The sequence below is a fragment of the Polyodon spathula genome, chromosome 10 (genome assembly GCF_017654505.1).
Source record: "Polyodon spathula isolate WHYD16114869_AA chromosome 10, ASM1765450v1, whole genome shotgun sequence".
NCBI lineage: Eukaryota > Metazoa > Chordata > Actinopteri > Acipenseriformes > Polyodontidae > Polyodon > Polyodon spathula.
Window position 1 is genome coordinate 2,300,381 of NC_054543.1, and position 23,328 is coordinate 2,323,708.

General features: G+C 40.5%; 1 protein-coding gene across 3 annotated transcripts in view; it reads left to right on the top strand.

The window, feature by feature from the left end:
- Positions 1 to 320: 320 nt before the first annotated feature.
- Positions 321 to 23,328, top strand: part of LOC121321438 (VPS10 domain-containing receptor SorCS1-like) — a 124,903-nt gene continuing 101,895 nt past the window's right edge. For all 3 annotated transcript variants that reach the window (XM_041260384.1, XM_041260385.1, XM_041260386.1), the window contains exon 1: positions 321 to 1,323. In XM_041260384.1, the coding sequence (XP_041116318.1) occupies positions 532 to 1,323 (792 nt within the window). In that variant the 5' untranslated portion in view covers positions 321 to 531. The remainder of the gene's footprint in view (positions 1,324 to 23,328) is intronic.

Genomic DNA, 23,328 nt, shown 5'->3' on the forward strand with positions numbered 1-23,328 from the left:
TCAGCATTAGTTTTTCACGACACACAGACAGCTGTAAATAAATGTACAGCACTACAAGCAACCAAAATTAAATAGGTTTTTATTTATTTATTTATTTATTTTTTTACAACGTTTAGAAGTTGTTTATGACTAATGTTTATAAATCATCCTGCTTTTCAATTAATTGCCTTAGGCAATATACTGTATGCAAGATCACAAAATATGGAAAATAGCAATAACCGAAAGAGATATGCAATGCGACTCACGTTAATGGAATAGAGCTCATTACAGTGTAAGGGTTAATGCAGTGTAAAAAACCAAGGGAGCAAAATCCCCCCTGTCTCTCCTCTGGCTTCAGCTGGGCTCCTCCCCACGCGGAGCTTCATTTGATCAAATCCTCCAACGTGAAGCGTTTCACTGGAAATCACTTTAAACAACACAGCAACTGAGTGTAATGCCACACGTTCTTCGGAGTTCCGCACCCACATCTAGTAAGCACCGCAAGATAAAGAAAACCTAAACATTTGCCGTGTCCCTTCTTTGCTGCTAGCCATGGAGAGCGGGGTTGGTATCTGTGCATTCTGGAACACTGCTCTCTGGAGCTGGCTTCTGATCTCCACTTCTTTCTTTGTTATTGCTAAGGCAGAGATAACTTGCAGATCATGTCAGCCCCCGGTGGCCAAACCGCGTCCAGCGGAATTGTTTTGGCTAATGAAGACGGACACTGCCGAAACTGGGACTGAATTTAAAAGGGAGGTTATAAAGTACCCTGACGGGACAGCCGGGTCTCATCTTGAGATTTGCAAAACCCATGTTCTTGATTGTGTTGCACAAACGTCCGCTTGTGTTTTCGGGAAAAACATAAGGTCCGTTCGTAGAAAGAGCACAGGGCAACAGCACTTTAACAAACTGACCCAGCATGGACTGCCAAAGAACAAGGCTCACAGTCAAGTGGCTGCTGCTGTTGACGAAAAAGTTTCCAGCCTTAGACAGCCTGAGAAACTCGCCGGTAGTAAACGTTCTTTGCCTGTCATCGGCAACAAAGCGAATGATAACCACTGGCACCGGTTCAAAAGAAATAGCCTGATACAGGGGAAACAAGGGCTGAAGTCAACCACTTTGCAGCAGGAGGGAGAATCAAGTGTTTTGGGAGACAGGAAAGTGCGCAGCGCCTCGTTTGCTGAGCAGAGACTGAGACGCGCTGAACTGCAATGGGCCGGCGATGAAGGGAAAGCGACTGACTCCAGGGACAAAGAGTTGAAGCTTACCAGCACCACCTTTGCACTCACCGGGGATTCTGCTCATAACCAAGCCATGGTGCACTGGTCAGGACACAACAGCAGTGTAAGTCATTTACAGTACATCCACAATTACAGGATAATTGCAGATCAAATAGTGTACCTTAAAAGAAAGCAACGTGCTAGTTGATCCCAGAAGTTAATTTAGACCTGTGTCAGGTTTCTGCCCATCCCTGCAGGCCTTTAACCTGCCTGCTGTCTGATCGTGCTGAATTTAGAATACCATGTTATACAGTACCATGTTATACAGTACCATAACTTACAGTACCATGTTATACAGTACCATGTTATACAGTACCATAACTTACAGTACCATGTTATACAGTACCATGTTATACAGTACCATGTTATACAGTACCATGTTATACAGTACCATGTTATACAGTACCATGTTATACAGTACCATGTTATACAGTACCATAACTTACAGTACCATGTTATACAGTACCATGTTATACAGTACCATACAGTACCATGTTATACAGTACCATGTTATACAGTACCATAACTTACAGTACCATGTTATACAGTACCATGTTATACAGTACCATGACTTACAGTACCATGTTATACAGTACCATGTTATACAGTACCATAACTTACAGTACCATGTTATACAGTACCATGTTATACAGTACCATGTTATACAGTACCATGTTATACAGTACCATACAGTACCATGTTATACAGTACCATAACTTAGTACCTATACAGTACCATGTTATACAGTACCATAACTTACAGTACCATGTTATACAGTACCATGTTATACAGTACCATAACTTACAGTACCATGTTATACAGTACCATGTTATACAGTACCATAACTTACAGTACCATGTTATACAGTACCATGTTATACAGTACCATGTTATACAGTACCATAACTTACAGTACCATAACTTAGTCTTAGTTCTGAGTGTTTCAAGTGCAAGCCATTTACACATGATAGCAACAGAGCCAGTATGTTCAGATTGGTTGCATTCTCAAAGAGACTGTTCTGAAAAAAAAGAACACCTGTATAACCCATTCAAATGCTTTTTCAAAAGGTTTTATTTCTGCTAAAAGCAAGTTAATAATAATTGGAACTACCATGTCATTACATTTAATGTTTAATTTCAACATATATATAATATATATTATATATATATTTATATAATTTTACAGTATATTGATGACACAATTTGTCATACTGTGCATACTATTCTTCTGACTTATGAATTGGCTACACTTAAAATAAAAGTTGTCAATACATGTCAACAAGCCAGGCAGTCCAAGCAGATGTGCTGGTGTGGAAATAATATGTTTGATAAGAAGAATACTATTAAATGAATGATGGTGAACTGTACGCAATTTGAACTGCACAAGAACACAGCAACCACAACACACATCTCTGCAGAAACATTTAACCTGTAGACTCCATGAATCCCAAAACACTGATACCCGAACGAGAATGAAAAGCCTCTCTATGCTACTCAGGGATTGTCATGGACATGCATTGCAGTCTAAACAACACAACACTATCATTCTTGTTGAAGCATAAAAGATGGTCTCCTAATTTGAATGACTGAAACATTAATCATATAATTGGTTATTGTGAAAGTCTTTTTTTTGTGGTCCTTATCTCCATAGTGTTACAATCAGTGTGTTTACATGAACTGAAGAATTCTGGTATTTGTCATGAAATGTAGTTTTCTGAAGAGTCGTGTTGGGCTGAGTGTGTGTAAAGCACAGTTCAGTGTCATTAAACACAGAAAACTGAAACTTCATATTCAGAAAGTTTGAACTCGTAAGCAGATGTCCATCTTTGAGTTTCATACAGTTGTTATATGGTATAACCCTAATATACATATTTTGCTATATTAATTTGCATTCCTGTCATGCAATGTTGCGCACAATGATTACTCAGTTTCTCTTGTTCAGATATGGGGCAAGTGGAGTGAAACCGTTTTAGTGCTTTGACTAATTTGGAAAATACAACAGTATGATTTAGATGAAAAAAAAAAAAGTGCATCAAAATATTTAGCCCCCTGAACTCTTTTATAAGTAGCCCTGGGAGTTTGAAAGTGGGGATTTATACATAGCACCAATTTAGACTGTTAAAATCTTAGTGGCTCAGCTTAAATCTTTGATGGATTCTAAGGTTACAGACATTTATTTATCTGACATCCTGCTTCTAGATTCCTCCATTTTATCTTATTTTTTACTTCTACCGAATGAAAATTTTATGTCTTAATGGCACCTATTTTATTTGAGAAAGCGCCAGAGAAAATGACACGATTTCCCAATTACCCATTCTGTGCTCAGTGCTCCTGGCATCTACATAAACATCCTTCTTTGACCCATTAACTTCCTGTAGTTTTACAAACGTTTCACATAAAACTATTTTCATTGTTATAGACGATCTATCTATCAAACAACTGCTATCAAACTGAAATGCATTACAAGTTAGTGACTGTGGTTGAAAGAAAAAAAGCCAGCCAGCCTCTGGACAAGAACCGTTTCCTTGTCTTTAAGCAGATTGCAAAGGTACAAAGAGGTTGTATTGTACTGCAGTAAAAAAAAAATACACAAACAAGACACACAATTCCATGTCTAAACAGTTAAATCTGGGGACTAGTAAGCTAGCTAATAGGTAATGGTAGTGCTTTGAAGACAATGTATGGTAGATGTATGAGACATGCAGAGTGCCTGTAGTGCTGATAGATAGATAGATAGATAGATAGATAGATAGATAGATAGATAGATAGATAGATAGATAGATAGATAGATAGATAGAGATGAATAAAAAGATCTTGACTATAATCTCTGTGCTTTTAAAATCTATAACCTCCACTTGTGAGCTCCACATGATATCCTTCTTCGTCTTGGTATAGACCCTTCCGTTGAAGTGAACAGAGCACTTTTGAAAGGATCCCAGTCGTTTGTCACAGATGTGCTGTATGCCTGTATCCCTCAAGGGACTGTGTGAGTATGCTGGGCAATGGCATGGCTCCAGGCCACTAGTTAGGCGCAGTTATATGACACCCATGACCACTGATACTAAGAGTTCAGTGAAATGTGTTTCCATCAGTGTTTCACATGCCATATTGACAGAGTCCTGTAAATGGTACTAGTTTTAAATCTGACTGATGTATTCAGAAATCAGAACATTTCCATTGGTATTGCCAAATTCCATACTTTCTTTTACCTTGTTAGTTTTAATACCTTGAATAAGGAATTTGCTGTACTCTACAAATAACCTGATCTTTTTCAGCTTAGCTTTTTGGAATTTATTATAATTATACAATACTCATTTATAAAATATCTGTTTTTAATTATCTGTTATGCAGTATTCATTATAATGCAATGTAGCTTCCTTTGTAGCAGAAACATTCCGATATTTGTTTATTGCTGATATGTTGAAAGAACACGGCAGACTATGAAATGGGTAACCCACAAGATCAGTCAAAGGGTTGAGTTTCAGAATCCTGATCAAAAACATTTTTACCATGAGTTTAATACACTATGGCAATTTTCAGAGGCTTTGTGTATAGTACAGATGCGGCATTAAGGTAAATTACTGATTGTAAAATTGACCTGAATGTTTGACTTAACTAATGCCACACTGCTATGAAGGATTACTACCAGTTACATACAGTAGGTAAAAAAAAAAAAAAAAAAAAAACATTGCAATGGCATACAAAGCTAAAGTGTTCTTTAAATTAGATTGGCACAATATTGTTACATAAAACACTGACATTTTAAAAATGACATTAGAGTCTCCTCTGATCCCATGACAGGCCAGCTTCCTCTGGAAGGAAGTGAGCTACTGACCTCTGGAGGACAAAACCAGACCTGCAGGTGTCTGGGTCCTTGGCCAGCAGGGTTCACTCCCTTCCAAATCCCCAGCCAAGACCAGCAACTTTGCACAGCCATGACGCAAACCTGCGCTGTATGACTCACCCTGCACACCATGTGGCTGTGCTTCTACCAGAGGAGCCACTCGGGGGACCCCTTAAAATTGTGTTGGAATGAGAAAGAGATGGAAAGACGACAACTCATAAAAATAATAAGAGCTAATATGTTAATGACTCCATCTGGCTATTTGTTTGTTTGTGAAAGATTGTTTGTTTGTTTGGCTTAAAACTTATGCATTATGGGTGCAGAGCATTTCAGCTGATGATGGCTTGCCATTCCGCTTAACTGGATAAAATGTATGTGACTGTGTATTGTAGTAACATTTTAATGAAATAGTTGTTTGCCAGGAACCAAGCTTTTGAATCGAGTAGGTGCTTTGTTTTCAGATTCTCCATGTGCAATTGCATCTGCTGCATTTATAAGCTGTGCAAATAGATACTAAATCAAAAACATGTGAAAGATATTGGGTTGTAGCGATATGAACAAAATCCATAACCTGGCGTACAGATAGCACAGCTTGTATAGAAATAGCTTCTGCTCTCAATCTGGAGCAGAGCAATGAGTTGGCAGGCACTGTATTTGCATAGGCCGCTGTGCTGTAGTGTTGCAATTGACAAGGATGATTGTTTGGGATTTTGAAAGACAGACCTGGGTCTCTTTATTAGAAAATGTATCACATTGCAGTTGATCTGGTGCAGAATTGTATAACTTTCAAGTGATGTGGTATAAATTGAAAACCGAGCAATTTGTAACCCTTAGGAATAGGTCTGAAACTGCAGATGAGGGTGACATTTTCAACAGAACACAGTGAAGACTTGGGAAATGATGGAAGCTCCTGAAGTTAATTGGGAAGGTCAGCTAGTTAACAGAGGTAGGTGAGGAGAGACTAGAGGAAGAAACAATCCTGCCGCCTGTTCCACAAGCAGTATGATATTGGATATTTCTGTATGATATTGGGTGGAAAATCACACTATTTTATCAGATTCTACTTTGTGATACAGCAGTGTACCGGAATAGTAGAATACTGGAAATCATAACATATGAAAATGCTGCAAAAAGAAAATCTAAACTGAATCTAGCAAATCATTTTTACATCTAAAGCTAGTGTACTGTAAAGGGTTCACTGAGCGCTAGGGATGAGACTGTTACATTCCTCCAATGGGATACAATTCAAGACTTTACTATCAAAGGAGTCTGTCTCCAAGCACACTGGAGAGTTATTTATGACAACTGTTTTGGCCTTTTTTAAAGTTCTGGATTGTAATAGAAATAATGTATGTGATTCCTCTGCTATGAGTCTGACTCCAACCCAGTCAGTTTCGAGCAGTACTGTACCTTCATCAGTGTAATCATTGGTTTACCTCTATAAGCTTTACCTTACAATTACCCAGTATTGAGTGTGCTCTGGTAGTTCCTTCTTTGAAGTACCATGTAACAAATGTGTAGCGTATTCCTGTATTTAAATTAGATTCCTATATTTGATATCCTAAAATGCTGATGCCATTTATCGGCTTGTAAATTGTTCTGCGTGGCCTTAATTTGGCGAAGTTTAAATTTACAACATAAGCATACAGTTTGAGTAAACCTGTGTTAATTGTTAATGGATCCTGCAAGAAATTCCCAAGGAACGCATTGTGCTTTCAAAGTGCTGAAGCAGTTTAAGAAGGCTGCATCAAGGGGATCAGTTCTGTGGTTGTGGCCATATGTGAATTACAGTGGAGACTCGACAAAGAGCTGGATAAGACCAACCAATATTCCACATGTAATTGACATCCCCCATATATGTTATTAACAAACAGTATTCCTTTTCTTCAGTAGCACTGAGCAGGGCATTACCAGGAATTTCATTGTAAGTGATGAAGACTGGGGAGGTTGGAAACTTAAATTTTTAAATGTATATAAAATAGAGAAAACAAACTAAATTACAGCCTATTTCCTTCAAATAGTCAATGATACTACTATATTTACAAATACTTATATACAGTAGAATATGTAAAACAATATGTATATGAAAAGCAATAGACTGCTGAAATATTTCTTATTAATTATCATATATAATAACATCTAGTGCTTACAACAATGATCTCCAATCACATTGCAGTGGCAACACATTCGATCTGCACAAGTACATCTACAATGGAATGAAGCATTGAGCAGCAGTATCACGTTGGATATTTTCCCATATCAATCGTATATCACAAAAATCTATTGCAGTGCCATATCAGCAGTTTGCCATCGTATTTGTAATATGTTCTGAAAACGGAATGCCAGGGTTGTGATTTGTTAATATTTCTGCGCATGGAAATGCAGTTGTATTCGTGTGGTAGCAGTTTTCCAATTTTTTCTATAAAGGTAAAGAAACACATTATATATGGGAACGAGCAACTCAGCTGTCAATATGGGAGACCCATGCTGTATATAAGAAGGGTAATTATCTTTTGCATGGTTGCAAGGCACTGTTGTGCTTTCTATTTAAGCTGAGTATTGGCAGCTGCAGGTAATACTTTTATAATAGATAAAGCGACACTCATAAGGTTCCAAAGCCAGGTGATATATATTTTTTTTAACTAAGTCGTGTCAAATGAAGGTTTTTTGAATACAGGGGGTGGACGGCATGCAAACGCGTCAAGGCATGTGGCAGAGCAAAGCTCTGCCCTTTAAATTGGCAGGGATGGGGTTAACTTCCCCTACCTGCCTGGGTTTATTATGTTCAGGTGGCTGGGGTTGATTAGTTGATTTTTGATTAACGATCAATCAGCGCCCAGCCACCTGATATAAAAGGAGGCCTCAGCTTCTCATTTGGGGAGAGGGAGGAGGATCTGCTGTCGCTCCCAGAGCCAGAGACGGAGGAGGAGCCTCCGTCACTCCCAGAGCCAGAGAGGAGTGAGGAGCTGCCGTCGCTCCCAGAGCCAGAGAGGGAGGAGGATCTGCTGTCGCTCCCAGAGCCAGAGAGGGAGGAGGATCTGCCGTCGCTCCCAGAGCCAGAGAGGGGTGAGGAGCTGCCGTCGCTCCCAGAGCCAGAGAGGGAGGAGGATCTGCTGTCGCTCCCAGAGCCAGAGAGGGAGGAGGATCTGCTGTCGCTCCCAGAGCCAGAGAGGGAGGAGGATCTGCTGTCGCTCCCAGAGCCAGAGAGGGAGGAGGAGCTTCCGTCGCTCCCAGAGCCAGAGAGGGAGGAGGATCTGCTGTCGCTCCCAGAGCCAGAGAGGGAGGAGGATCTGCTGTCGCTCCCAGAGCCAGAGAGGGAGGAGGATCTGCTGTCGCTCCCAGAGCCAGAGAGGGAGGAGGATCTGCTGTCGCTCCCAGAGCCAGAGAGGGAGGAGGAGCCTCCGTCACTCCCAGAGCCAGAGAGGAGTGAGGAGCCTCTGTCGCTCCCAGAGCCAGAGAGGGGTGAGGAGCTGCCGTCGCTCCCAGAGCCAGAGAGGGGTGAGGAGCTGCCGTCGCTCCCAGAGCCAGAGAGGGGTGAGGAGCTGCCGTCGCTCCCAGAGCCAGAGAGGGGTGAGGAGCTGCCGTCGCTCCCAGAGCCAGAGAGGGGTGAGGAGCTGCCGTCGCTCCCAGAGCCAGAGAGGGGTGAGGAGCTGCCGTCGCTCCCAGAGCCAGAGAGGGAGGAGGATCTGCCGTCGCTCCCAGAGCCAGAGAGGGAGGAGGAGCCTCCGTCACTCCCAGAGCCAGAGAGGAGTGAGGATCTGCCGTCGCTCCCAGAGCCAGAGAGGGAGGAGGATCTGCCGTCGCTCCCAGAGCCAGAGAGGGAGGAGGAGCTGCCGTCGCTCCCAGAGCCAGAGAGGGGTGAGGAGCTGCCGTCGCTCCCAGAGCCAGAGAGGGAGGAGGTTCTGCCGTCGCTCCCAGAGCCAGAGAGGGGTGAGGAGCCGCCGCCGCTCTCAGAGCCCGAGAGGGAGGAGCCGCCGCCGCTCTCAGAGCCCGAGAGGGGGAGGAGCCGCCGCCGCTCTCAGAGCCCGCCGCCGCTCTCAGAGCCCGAGAGGGAGGAGGAGCCGCCGCCGCTCTCAGAGCCCGAGAGCCGCTCTCAGAGCCCGAGAGGGAGGAGCCGCCGCCGCTCTCAGAGCCCGAGAGGGAGGAGCCACCGCCGCCGCTCTCAGAGCCCGAGAGGGAGGAGGAGCCGCCGCCGCTCTCAGAGCCCGAGAGGGAGGAGCCGCCGCCGCTCTCAGAGCCCGAGAGGGAGGAGCCGCCGTCGCCACCAGAGGGAGCCGGGCCGCAATCGCCGCCTCCGCCACCAGAGGGAGCCGGGCCGCAGTCGCCGCCTCCGCCACCAGAGGGAGCCGGGCCGCAGTCGCCGCCTCCGCCACCAGAGGGAGCCGGGCCGCAGTCGCCGCCTCCGCCACCAGAGGGAGCCGGGCCGCAGTCGCCGCCTCCGCCACCAGAGGGAGCCGGGCCGCAGTCGCCGCCTCCGCCACCAGAGGGAGCCGGGCCGCAGTCGCCGCCTCCGCCACCAGAGGGAGCCGGGCCGCCGCCGCCGCCACCAGAGGGAGCCGGGCCGCCGTCGCCGCCTCCGCCACCAGAGGGAGCCGGGCCGCCGTCGCCGCCTCCGCCACCAGAGGGAGCCGGGCCGCCGTCGCCGCCTCCGCCACCAGAGGGAGCCGGGCCGCCGTCGCCGCCTCCGCCACCAGAGGGAGCCGGGCCGCCGTCGCCGCCTCCGCCACCAGAGGGAGCCGGGCCGCCGTCGCCGCCTCCGCCACCAGAGGGAGCCGGGCCGCCGTCGCCGCCTCCGCCACCAGAGGGAGCCGGGCCGCCGTCGCCGCCTCCGCCACCAGAGGGAGCCGGGCCGCCGTCGCCGCCTCCGCCACCAGAGGGAGCCGGGCCGCCGTCGCCGCCTCCGCCACCAGAGGGAGCCGGGCCGCCGTCGCCGTGCTACCTTGGAGATTCGGGGCCCCCTCAACCAAAGAAGGCTTGGGGGCTCCGACATCAACCCCGCCCACCACCACCCACCATAACAGCCCACCCAAGGGACATAATTGGACTCTTGGGGGGAGGGGGGGGGGGGGGAAGGGGGGAGTTGGCCGATTGCGGCCAGTGTACGTTGTACATGGGGGGAGGTGTGTGGCAGAGCAAAGCTCTGCCCTTTAAATTGGCAGGGATGGGGTTAACTTCCCCTACCTGCCTGGGTTTATTATGTTCAGGTGGCTGGGGTTGATTAGTTGATTAGGTTGATTAACGATCAATCAGCGCCCAGCCACCTGATATAAAAGGAGGCCTCTGCTTCTCATTTGGGGAGAGGGAGCTGAGGAAGCAGGTTGGGTTTTTTTTTTGGTTGTGTAGAAAACTTGAATCCAGTGAAGGCATTGCCCAGCCTGGAAACTTTATTTTTGTGAGTTTTGTTTTTGCTTTATTTGTGTTTGAGTATTTGTTATTTTGCCCGTGTGCACTTTATTTTTGTTTATTTATAATAAAATAGTTATTTTTTTGAACTGCAGTCTGTCTCTGGGCCTCTATCCACTCGCCAGCCTGCCACAAGGCACCACAGGTTTATTACTACACAACAAGAAAAAAGTGCGTGCTGACAGTGAACCGATTAACAGAGCTTGTGCACACACTTTTTGAAGCTTAGTCTTTTATTGTACCTGTTCAGGAAGTTGAAAAAAGAAGATTTATATTTTACTTTTCTCATTAGAGAAGCCAGATGCTTTATTCATCAATACCAGGCTACGTTCCTGCTAAGGCTTTAATTGTGGCTAAAGCAACTTAACATTTTTTAGCTACACTGGAAAAACTTAAGCCACTTAACAATACTGTAAACATGTTATACAGACTGTTTCACAAGACAAAAAGACGTATATGTTATTTGAAAATGCATAGATATTTAAATGCCAGCCCCTACCCTTTACAATACACATAAACAGTATATTTAATGTGCACTATAACTATGATTCCCATTTAATAAATGCCAAACTTAGTCCCACATGAAAAAACGTCATTACAGACTTCCTAAATTGTGAATAGGTTTGCAGAGATATTCCTGTACTACGTAATCATTTACATTATTTTGACTGTGACGTGGTTTTCTTTCCACTGCAGGACAGTGCTATTAGTGTATGTTAATATTAATGCCTACAAGACCAACCGTGATTAATAATATTAGTAGAATTGTACAGCCAGTACTGTGTTTAAAAAAACTACTGACAGTAATATTGCACCGATTCTGACATTAAAACTCAATATATCATAGTGAGAGGAATCCTTCTTTTTAAAATAATAAATGTGTTTATTTTTTTATTAAATTGTTCCTCTTTTGAATCCACTCTGTTACTATTTCAACACATTTTAATGAGATAGCAAACAACGAAAAAAACAAAAAACTTGAAAATGTTCTTTTGGGACTAGGGGGTATGTTTGAAACCATGACTGCTTCACCTCCCTGTGGTATATCGCGGTCATATTTTAGTTGTATGTGCATGGTTGATAATTTGTCAATTTCAAGAATTTTTCTGTTTGAATGCCATCTTGTGTTTTTTTTTTTTTTTTTTTAGAAATGCCATCTGCTTACTGTTTCTAATTAGAACCTCTGTCCTGCCAAACACAAGATGTACTTGTGCAGATCGAATGTCTTGCCACTGCAAAATGACCTCCAAAACAATACTTTTGGGAAAGTATACCAAAGCCATCGCGAGAGAGAATGAGCTGACAGCATATGAGGGACATCTCACTACCACCATCCAGTGTTGGTGGTGTGAGCGTGCAACCTCACGGAACCTGGTGCCTATTGAAAGCATAGAGGGATCTACAACATTAAGTCGGTAGAACCTGGTAAATGTATGCATAGTAGCCCAGCTAGTCGCAGTACAAATGGCGGTCAATGAGGCACCTCTAAAGAGGGCCCATGATGTAGCCACACCTTTGGTAGTGTGCACAGCCACCCTCCTATCCTCCCACTAGTTGTTGTAAGATGGGTTTGAATCTAGAAACACGGAAATACTGCATTACCCACTGTGCTACCTGTCCAATGTTATCTTCAAACGTTGTGTAACATGATGAAGGTTGGACGAGAACCGGCGGCCCTGCACTCCGCTGGCAAGCTTCTCAACCACAATGGCAAAGAGCTGGGCTCATTTGCATTTGTGGTTTTAGAGCTTTTAACCTCATCCCATCTCACGGACAGGGGACCGAATACGTAATGGAAGTGTTACACACAGCACTGCCCAATACAGCTGCTACAGCATGTAGCCCTCCAATACAATTTTGGGTAACTTCCCTTTTTGTCATTGTCATGCTGTGTATAAGCTTACTAACATAAACCAAAACTCTGCCGTGATTTAACTTTTCATTGATAATCGATTTCAGAGCTGAGTAGTGACAGCAGTGCAGATCTGTCTGTTTTCTTGTTTGCACAGCATGATATAAACACTTGGTATTTTCCTGCATCCTGTCAGCACAAGGCTTTTGGTCCAGAGATCTTTAACCTTGAAGACAATGAAAGACACATTTCCATTTTGTTGATGAGCAGCATTCAACCTTCAAGTATGATTTAGTTGTGGGAAGAGCCAGCAGTTCTTGCTATTTTTCGAGGCTGTGTAATCTACAGGAAAGGCCATTTTGAGAGATCATACATTTGCATCTCGTGTACTGTAGACTAACACATAATATATATATATATATATATATATATATATATATATATATATATATATATATATATATATAGATAGAGAGAGAGGATACATTTGCATCTCGTGTACTGAGAGAGAGAGAGGAGAGAGAGAGAGAGAGAGAGAGAGAGAGAGAGAGAGAGAGAGAGAGAGAGAGAGAGAGAGAGAGAGAGAGAGAGAGAGAGAGAGAGAGAAGAAGAGTAAATTTGTTTTATGCTGTTTCCTGAACATGAATTGCATTCACTTTTGTCTTCTGGTACAATGTAATATGTTAAACAGGGAGAAAGCACAGATGATGAAGTGAGTTTTGACAAAAGTGTTTATCTACCAAAAACTGACCTTATTAGCGTTTGAGATGCATAATACGATGCTGAGCTCAGGTATAATCAATTTATCACAGTATGATACTCGTGAATGCCTGACAGGCTAATAAAAAGAGCCAGCTCAGTGAATTCTGCTTTAGTTGTCATGAAGTAAAAAGAAAGTCCATTGTGGATTAGAAATCTTTGTTAAAGAAAAACTGATTCCTGCCAGCGCCACATGCTGCTAAGCATTGAAGTGAATCAGTGCCCAGACAATCAACCAAAGGGCAAGGTGATGAGAGGAAGAGTAGCTCGCAGCAAGCTTTCCACTCTCTGGACTAACACGGTTCGCAAATAACTGTGGCATTGGATCAGGGTCAAGGTTGACAGGAGGACTGACTGCTGGACCCATTTATTCACATCATATCCAGACAGCTTGTGGTGTTGAGTCAGAGATAAAGCCATATTGACACTGCAGTGAAAATTGTTGTTTTTGCCGTCTTGCAACCACCAATTATACTTTCAATTAGCAGAATTAAGGATGTCTATTTCCTGTAATTTGCACAGAACAAATCTCTTTGCGGAAACCGTCTTTGTATGATAAACTTTTCATTATTGCTTTTAATTTTAAATTGTAACCTGTGGTGTTGGCATTCTAGAAGTCAGCTCTCATCATGTCAATCTGTTAGCTCTACAAATAATCTTGCTTCAAGTTTTTGTTCTATGCTCGCTTTTGCACATGGGTGTGTGACAGCCTGCAAGGAAACTGCTGCCAATACAGTTTCATGTAATTCCTCTGGAATATTTGTTCAAAACTAGCCCAGTCCTTCAGATCCTTTTCTATCTGACAGTCTTTTTAACATGAAAACTGTCGCATTGTAAAGATCCAATTTACACCATTCATTAATTCAATCGGAATTGATTTCAGGTTAAATCTGTTTCACATTTAGACCACAATTATCTGATTTGTGCCATTGGATTAATTTGTGCCGTTCTCCTTGATTTAATATTCTTGTTCATATTCATCAACTGAATAAAAATGAAATAGTAGCAAAGTAAAAAAGGAATGCATTTATCTGGGTTCAGATTGACCACTTTGGAGTACAAGGAGCTAAGGGCTTTAACCTCAGATCACAATCTGCCTTTGATGTCATTTAAGCAATTAGAGCGCATTTAGGCTCTTGTCTGTATACAGTATGCTACACCCTATTTAAGGCGGTATTGTTGCATTGTGCTGTATTGATGCTTCACTGTATCGTATTGGTGTGTTGTTCATTCACACAACCTGAGTATCGTCTGCTTTTTATTTTTTATTTTAGGAAAGCTCAGGCATTTTGTTTGCAGGTCCAAAGCAAATTCAGGTGCTTCTTTCAGACCTCCTGTGACAGGCTTGTCTTGAATAATAGCTCAGTCCTTTATTTTTGGTTTGTGTTCATGCTTTACGTTGTCCACGGTGCTGACATGCATCTTGCTTTTATGTACAGCATTAAACAATGACAGTTACAAGCCTTTTGAATAGGGTCCCCCAGGAATAAATGAAAAAATAAAAAGATAAAATAATATAAATAATACTTTGCATTAAAGCTATTATAATGATAAAAAAATAAAAAAAATATATATATATATATATATATATATATATATATATATATATATATATATATATATATATATATATATTATTGTATATATACGGTGTTTACAATATGCTTTCACACCAGACGCTGATTGGCACAAATGTTCAACTACCTTACCTTATCCTTTAGCTAACAAAATAGTTCCATAAATGTTACCTGTCAAGACAAAAATAAAAGAAAACACAGATTTACTATAAAGTGGTCAGTTTAAATATACAGTAATCTGACTATGGATGCTGTACTCCTTCATTTAAAGCCAGTTAACCTATTAAGGGATTTCATAACGATCTTTAATCCATTTGAATTTTTTATTCTGTTACAGCACAAACGCAAGTTAATCACAACAGTTTAAAGACTTGGAATATAATTGACCCATGTGAGTTGCAAAAATTTTAGAATTCTTTGCTTCTCAGAGGAATGTTTTTCCTCTGAAAAATGTACAAAACATGGGCTTGTTTAAAACCATCTGTTTATAGGTCTTTGGGGAGAAATGATTTAGTTTTGATTTTATACAGCTAGTACTGCACTTGGGGACATTAAATGTTCTTCTTTTTGCAATTGTTTTGCTAAACAAATTGCCTGTAGTTCAGCTATCTTCTTTGTACAGAGGCTGTAGCAATTGGCCACAGTGCTTGTCTAAGATATTTCTAGATATGATCCTACTGGCTATACCCCACCTATCTGATTCAGTCTGACAGTACTCTGCAGAGCAGGCATGATCTTGTAACTAATGAGGTTTCCATTAGCGGTCCTGTAGCCCCCAGACAACATGCAGGCTTGTTTAGTTCATAAAGAGGCATTTCTATAACACGTCTCACTTGGGGACCTCATTCAGACCTACACCTGAATATCTCACCAAGTTCACTCCCTCATAGCAAGATCGGCACCTCTGAAAATACATGGTGTTTAAGATGTTCTGAGAATAAACTCTGTGTCACTGTCCACCTGTCCTTCTCTAATGTAGCAGAGAATATTTCTGCCCCACATCCCTATGAATTTACTGTTTTCTCTTTTATTCTAATCATTATACTATATATATATTATTATATATATATATATATATATAATCTAATAACCCTTGAGTGTGAGTGGGCTACTTCTACTGCTAGTATGGTAGATTAGCGCGTTGCTGGGATACACACTCTACGTTACGCGTTGGATAAGACAAATCAAAAGTAGGTCAAGTATTCATGTTTTTTTTATTTAAAAATTAATGTTTTTTTTTAAATGTATTAAATTTACCAATTATCTTATGTTGATAATTATCAATTATCTTTAGCATGTTGTGTTTGGATTATATGGCAATAATATAGAAAAAGAAGCTACATTTAGTACGGTAGTTACATTAGTCAGGGTTTGTGAGATTAATTCAAATGCTTTGCTTTTGGACATAAAATGTAAACAGTATTGAACAACCATAGTTCAGAAATGACTTCTGTTCAAATCTAGTATTTTTTATTATTATTATAATGTTAATCTGATGCGGATGCACGCATATTCTTTTCAGTTGTTAACTGTAAATTATTTGTATTTGTATTTTTTTTATAATCGGAAGTGTTCCAATTTGAATGCAAATCGTGCCTTTTTGCTTAACTGTTATGTACAACGGTGTTTTTACTTATGAGATCTTCTGTTAAAAAAAACAAAAACTAACGTTTATTTATTTTGAAAAATAAAACATCTATGCATCGATTATCGTTGATAAATGTCTATACGATAATCGAATATGAAATTAGGGTGCCAATTGCACCTCTAATTGTGTGTGTGTGTGTGTGTGTGTGTGTCTATATATATATATATATATATATATATATATATATATATATATATATACGTAAATAACACAACTATGTAGTTAGTAGTTGTAACATTCTGATGAAGGATGTACTGAAGGGAACAGCTTCGTAAATGCAGAGTGGCAGTTGCCTGCAGTTTCTTTGACATTTTTTCCTGACACTTTTCTGGTCTGAGACACTACTGCTGTTTGCTAATATCTGAGCTGAGGCTAATCTCTTTTCCAGTTGTAATCAGAGCAGCAGATTTCATTTAAATCGATAGTACACTCCAAAGGACATCTTCTGAATTAAATATCTTACACAGCACCATTGGTGTACAGACCCTGGAAATACCATCGTACACCAGGCAGCAGTGCCCTACCAGAAACATGACATGGAAGCATGCTGAAAATATCTATTTATTTTCTCTTTTTGCAGACTGAACACAGCAGTTTAACTCCGCTCTTCTTTAATGTATGTATTGTAATGGAGCCTTATGTCTCAGGTTCCTTTTCACCCTAACAACCACAGATCCAGACACAATAATTATTATTTTAGTGGCCCTGCAGTTTTTTTTTTTTTTTTTATTATTATTTACAATAATAAAATTAAACAAAACAAACCCTAAGCTTAACTCCACACAGGAGTGCCAACTAAACTTTCCAGGTACCTCTAGCTGTACAGACTGGACAGTTCAGCTGTTTACACTTACTGTGTGGAAAGTAGTAATCACAAATAAAACACAAAAAAGTAGTAATCACAAACAAAACACAAAAAAGTTCACACAGTATCTTGTATAAAACCCACACAGGTTTCTTCCCAGTGACAGCCTCGCTTCACACAATCTGGAGACTGTGGCTCCTTAATATATATATATATTTCATTGTAATTTGGAGCCAGATGAATCCCATCCTGGAAACCTCTCGTGGTATTCTGTGGGATGTAGTGGCCCCTCCTTGGCTAAATCTTTTCTTCTTCCTCTCTCTAGTCTGTCACACTATGTAAAAGAATGTGCTGAGGAAGACGTTGGGAGCGTCAAAACATCAGCACTGTTGTACAGACATTAACAACTGTTTTTTATTTATTTATTTTTATCAAGACTAATTAATTAAATATACACTGCAAGGTTACCATGTGTGCTCTCACAACTTTTTGCTTTCCTGGTGGAGTCCATTCAGCGAAGTTGCCGAGGGTAGGCAGTCTATTTTGATCTGTTGTCCTGCTGTGATCGAGCATCTGTGATTGTTTGAAGCTGTGCAAAAGTCTTAGACCTGTTGCATTTTTCTCCTCTGATGCATTATGAGCATCAACAATTTACTCAAAGCCTCCACTAGTGTTTTCTATTATTATAACAACCTTGACTTGCATAAATAAGGAGAAACATTGAGTGGAATAGCTTGCATCACTTGATTTTCAAGGTGTGATATTCCAAGCATAATCAACAAGTACAGAGAAATATGATCTGCAATTGATAAACCCAGGACTGGAAGACCCAAAAAGCTGTCTAACAAGGATGGGCAAAGATTGAAGATAATATCATTAAGGATAGAAAGAAGACAAGCATTGAATTGACAACAGAACTGGCAGAAGGCACAGGTGTCGTTGTCCATCCATCAGCAGTCCAAAGCACCTTTGACCATTGTTCCTTAGTTCAATTTCTGTGTTCTTGTGCATGTTTTAGCCTTTTAGTGTTGTGACCTTTGTACTGTTGATTTGATGTCAATTCATGTCTAAGACTTTTGCACAGCAGTGTGTGTGTGTGTGTGTGTGTGTGTGTGTGTGTGTATATATATATAATATATATATATATAGATAAGATATATATATATGATATATATATTATATATATATATATAAATAATATATATTTTAGCCGACATCTAGATCAATGACATTTTTCTAACAAACTTTTTAAAGTATTACTATCATGTAACAGGACAGGGTGCTGCAGTATCCACAGCTCTGCTGTGAAGCGTTTCACCTGGGGTATTTATATTAATGACACGCGGGCGAAATAACAAACCAGGGCACAGGATTGGTTCCCTGGCCACATGCTAATATGTCTATGATGTCACTCGTGATGTTACTGCCTGCTTCTCTGTTGCGTACTATAATTAATTTCCCTAACTTCCAAGGTCTGAATCTTCCTCAGACTGCCAGAAACGAATGCCCTATCTCCTTGGACTGCTGTGGCCAATTACCCACCTCTCCACCTTCTCCCAGGATCAAAACACTGTATTTAATTAAATTGTAGTATCTTAAAACGTAAAGCTTCTGATGTGTGTGGGTTTTTTTTTTTTTCTGCGTTGTCGGTTTACTTATTATTTTTTTTCTTTAGGCATTTCTTTCAGTTGGAGTCCTTTTTTATTTTGAATTGATAGCCTATTGCTGGCTCCAGCTGTTCACTACATTCAATTCCAGGTACCAGATGCCTAATATCAGTCTCATTAGTTTGTAGATAAGATTAATTAACATTTATTTTTGTCAGGGGCTCATTTGTTTGTATTTTTCTCGCCCAAGTACAGTGTATCAGTGGAAGTGTTTTGAAAATGACCCTGCTGCTGTTTGTTACAGTATATCTCGCTAGTATTGTTCATGAAGTGAATTACCAGACCCTTTAGTTTTAAAATATGCTCACCTAAACAAGTGCATCAGCAATTTCACAAATTAAAGTGATGGGACTTGAACATAAAATCCAATTCCATTTAACCTAGAGGTCTAGACAATAAGCCTTTTTCCCCATTGTTGAAGTGAAGATAAAAGACTGAAGCCGTTATCTACCCTGGGCTGATGTACAGTGTGGATCACAGATAATGTTGCCTTTTTTTTTTTTAAAGAATGATTTTTGTTCCAGCAGGGGTTGTGTTTACCATTTTTGGAGAAGTTCCACATTATAACATTCTTTGGTAAATGCAGTGATGCTGTGACAACCCAACTCTTTCTCTTTCGTTTGGCTAGTACTTCAGCGAGGATGAATGTTTGGACACATCAACATGAGTGAGAGGCAGCCGCTGTTTATAAAGTGGTATTAAAGACAGTCACTGGCAGCACCTCGTTGAAATGAAATAACAGTTACATCAGGGGCTGCTTTTTGAGAAGAGATTAGTGCTGCTTCTTATAGGGTGTATTTATCTTCCATTCCAGCATTGTAAATTGGATTTTGTAAAATATGCTTAGATGACTTGAAAAATAAAATGAGCAATATCTGTTTCATACATGCTAATGGAAATGGATGATAAGTAAAAAGCTTACTGAATAATTGCTTTGCTGCAGGTTATACACAGATATATACAGGGTGTTACACTGTTGTTATTTTTAGGGTGTGATGTCAGAGAATAGAAGCGCTATTGCTTGACTTGGCATTCATAATATTGTTCACTTACACTGAGATTTATCAGCAGGATTTGGGAAGTATGCATGTCACTAGATGAGTGATAGTCACAAATAGCCATTTCAATTATGTATCAGTGTGCCAGTAAATGCATCAGACTGCAATCACTTTGTTACCAGAACCCTAATTATTTATAATTCTTTTTTTTTCTTTTCTCAGACAGCATGGGAAAAATAGCAAAACTGCACAAAAGGAATATAAATCCTTTCTAAGCCATTTAAAGTGGCTTTTTTTTGTGCAGAGTCACTTCTTTCAGTCAAAGTAGCATTAAATGCTAGCATTCCTCTGTCCATGAGTCTGCTGAACTTTCATTGTTATGTGTACTCTATGTCTCTGTTTTAAATGTTAACTTTAGATTTAGAAGGCTTGTGAACTTAAACATCCTGATATTAGCTGGGTACAATTGTCTTTGTTTCTCTTAAATGCCCTGCTGTACTTCCAAAATACCTGACGCCTATAACCTCTAAATCGACAGTTCAAATGCAGAAGTAGTTGGCATTGATCAAAAAGTAATTTTGGAAGGGCTGTGTTTTTGAGCTAACACTAATGCTTGAGGTACATGGGTAGGGCATTGAGGAGATGCACATATGACCACAGCTTGTACTGAACAAAAAGAACATCTTTGCAACCCAGCATTGTCCTACATGACTACTTTGGTTAAATACATTAATACAAAAAGTGTATGATAACAGGATTGTTTCACATATTCCTGGATAAAACAAATACGTACACAAATCTCAGATTTTAAGGGGTATTTACAAGGTGAGAACTGACTTATTGCAAGTTTACATTGTGCTGTATAGTCCCCATCTAAATTCACTGAAGTTCAGGTGGTCCACAGAATACAATATACAATGACAGGCCAAAGAATAGGAAGAATTGGAGAATCTAAGTAAAATTAGAAGATTCCCTAGGCCACAATGTATGCTAATGTATGTGGTCCCGAGACATGTCATGTGATTCACTCAACCTATATAGCTGTATTCCGCTACAATTCTGTGAAGGCTAAATGATCTGAGTGATTTTACAAGGGGTAAGATAGCGGTTGCCCATGAGCCATCTTGGGCCATGGTATAGTGCCCAAATCACAGAAGCCTTCAAAACAGGATACACTCTTTCCATTTAAATAATGGCCTGGAGCTGTGGGTTTGAAAGGTGGGTTAACAAAACTGTTTGGTATCAAAAGTCATACAGAGATGAGTTTCGGCTGTTGTTGTTGTGGAAATTAAATAACTGTTGGAAATGTTTTCTCTGTTTGTCATTGCAAGTTCCCAAAGTAGGTTGAAATGGATCTGCCTTCTCTGGTTTTCTTTTACAATGTGAAATCAAATGTTGTTGTTCTGCAGCAAATTTGAATAAAACAAAGGGTCTGATAGATCTGTGGAAGTAAGAAGAACCCACTGGAATGACTGCTGTCACTCAGCTGCAGGTCCGTTCTTTTCTCAGGTTTCTATTTGCAGTATCTAGGTAGCGGTCCACTGCCCAGAGTATCCTGAAAACTGCATACAGCCAGCTGTCAATGATATACGTATCTTGGAAACTATTAATACTATCCTAAAAGCCACAGTAAATGAATGTCAGTAAGTGATGAGAGACTAAGGAACAAATCAAACCCCAATCGCTCTTGCACTGTTTATCGCTAGTTTCCATATCGCATTTTCTTTATTCCAAAACCAAAACTAGCCATTTCCAATCCACGAAAGGGACGGAGGGAAGTTTCAAGGGAGTAAGAGGGACCAACGAAATCAACATGAAAAAAGCTGTTGACCAATCCACAGATGGTATTTGTGACCTTTTGAAGGGGCAGAAACTAGGTGGTAAAATGCAAACAGGCAGGCAAAGACAGCCAGGGCAGGAAAAAATAAAATAAAAATCTGTTGCACTACTGTTTCTTTTGCATATCAGTGAATGATATTACATACAACTACTACTAGTAATAATAATAATAATAATAATAATAATAATAATAATAATAATAATAATAATAATATAGCAATTATCTGCTTTTATTTTTATTATGTAAAATACTGAAAAATACAGATGTAAGTTTAAAAGGAAAAACGCACATACACACACACACTTGGCATTTACCTCGTTTTCATGACGTCTGCAGCATCGTGCTGCGTTGTTCTGTCACTTTTATGAAAGTGTGCCACATTGTTGTCATGATTTTTGTTAAAATCCATACCATGCCCTGGCTTGTGTCCGCATCATGCAATGCCAGCATCCTCATACCCGAATTGTCCTTACTCCACTTCAGCACAGTGGAGTGCATGCTGCCCCCCTGGCTTGATCACTTGATCATGTGTAAATCGGTAAAGAGGCTTGCCGACACAATCTGAAGAACAATGTACTAACTGTTCTGCGCACAAAAGGTAGTGCAGAACAAGAATTTCTGTCCTTTTTTTTTCCCATTAAATAAAGTTCCAAAGATAATCAGTTATACGTTCTAATATACGCTACTATATGTTGCAGCGTACCCCTAGTGCATTCATCCCAATCTCCTCCAATGGGCAAGTCATGCTGGTTTTCACTGGATAGATTTACGAATTACTGTATCTCCAAGAGATCAAAACCACATTTATTTGTTCTCCTTCAGTAGTTTTTGAGATGCAATAAACTGTACTGTACTAGTTATGGAGACAATGGAAAGAAAGGCGAATTGCTATTAAACATATTAAAGTTTGCATTATCCAGTGTTTAGCTTTCCCGATTGAGTCAAAAGTAGCCATCTGCCTGGGGCAGATGGTTTCCCTGACAGGCTAATCTAATTTACAAAACAAAGTTTATCTCTACTTGGTGAAATGACAACCCAAAAGGGACTTCTTCAGCTTCTGTTACTAAAAAAATTGTCTGCAGGTGTTTCTCCTGTGAATCGGTACTTCTTTCACTTATAATGGGTTAGCCTCAATACACTTTTTTTTCTGCAAGAATTCATTAGATTATGCCAATTAATCAGTTCCACTCAGCTGACCTGCCTGATTATGAAATCAAATGGATTGGTGAATAGTCTCATTAGAACATAATCTGTTACATTAGTCTTAAGGCCAGTTTATCTTAACTGTTCTTCAGCCAGCTTTTTCTGATTTGTAACTTAGTGTGCAATACGATTAACAAGTCTCTTAAGACTTCTGCGACTTTCTGCATACATTTTCTTGTTTGGGTTTTTATGTGCATGGCTGGTTCTAAATGCCTTTTTGGATTGATCTGAAATTTTGTATAAAGCACCCACAGTTGCAAATTCAACAACTGCTGATTTAAAACAAATACATACATAAATAAAAATAGACTCATTAATTTAATTCAATGGATTTTAATTATTAGTAAGTTTATTTCCCTTTTTAAAAATATGGCACTTATAGAACTTTGGAGCAAAATCCTTTGGGGATTTCATATACATATACACACTTCTCTGCAATTTCGCATGTGCAATTACATTACCTCACCTTAACAA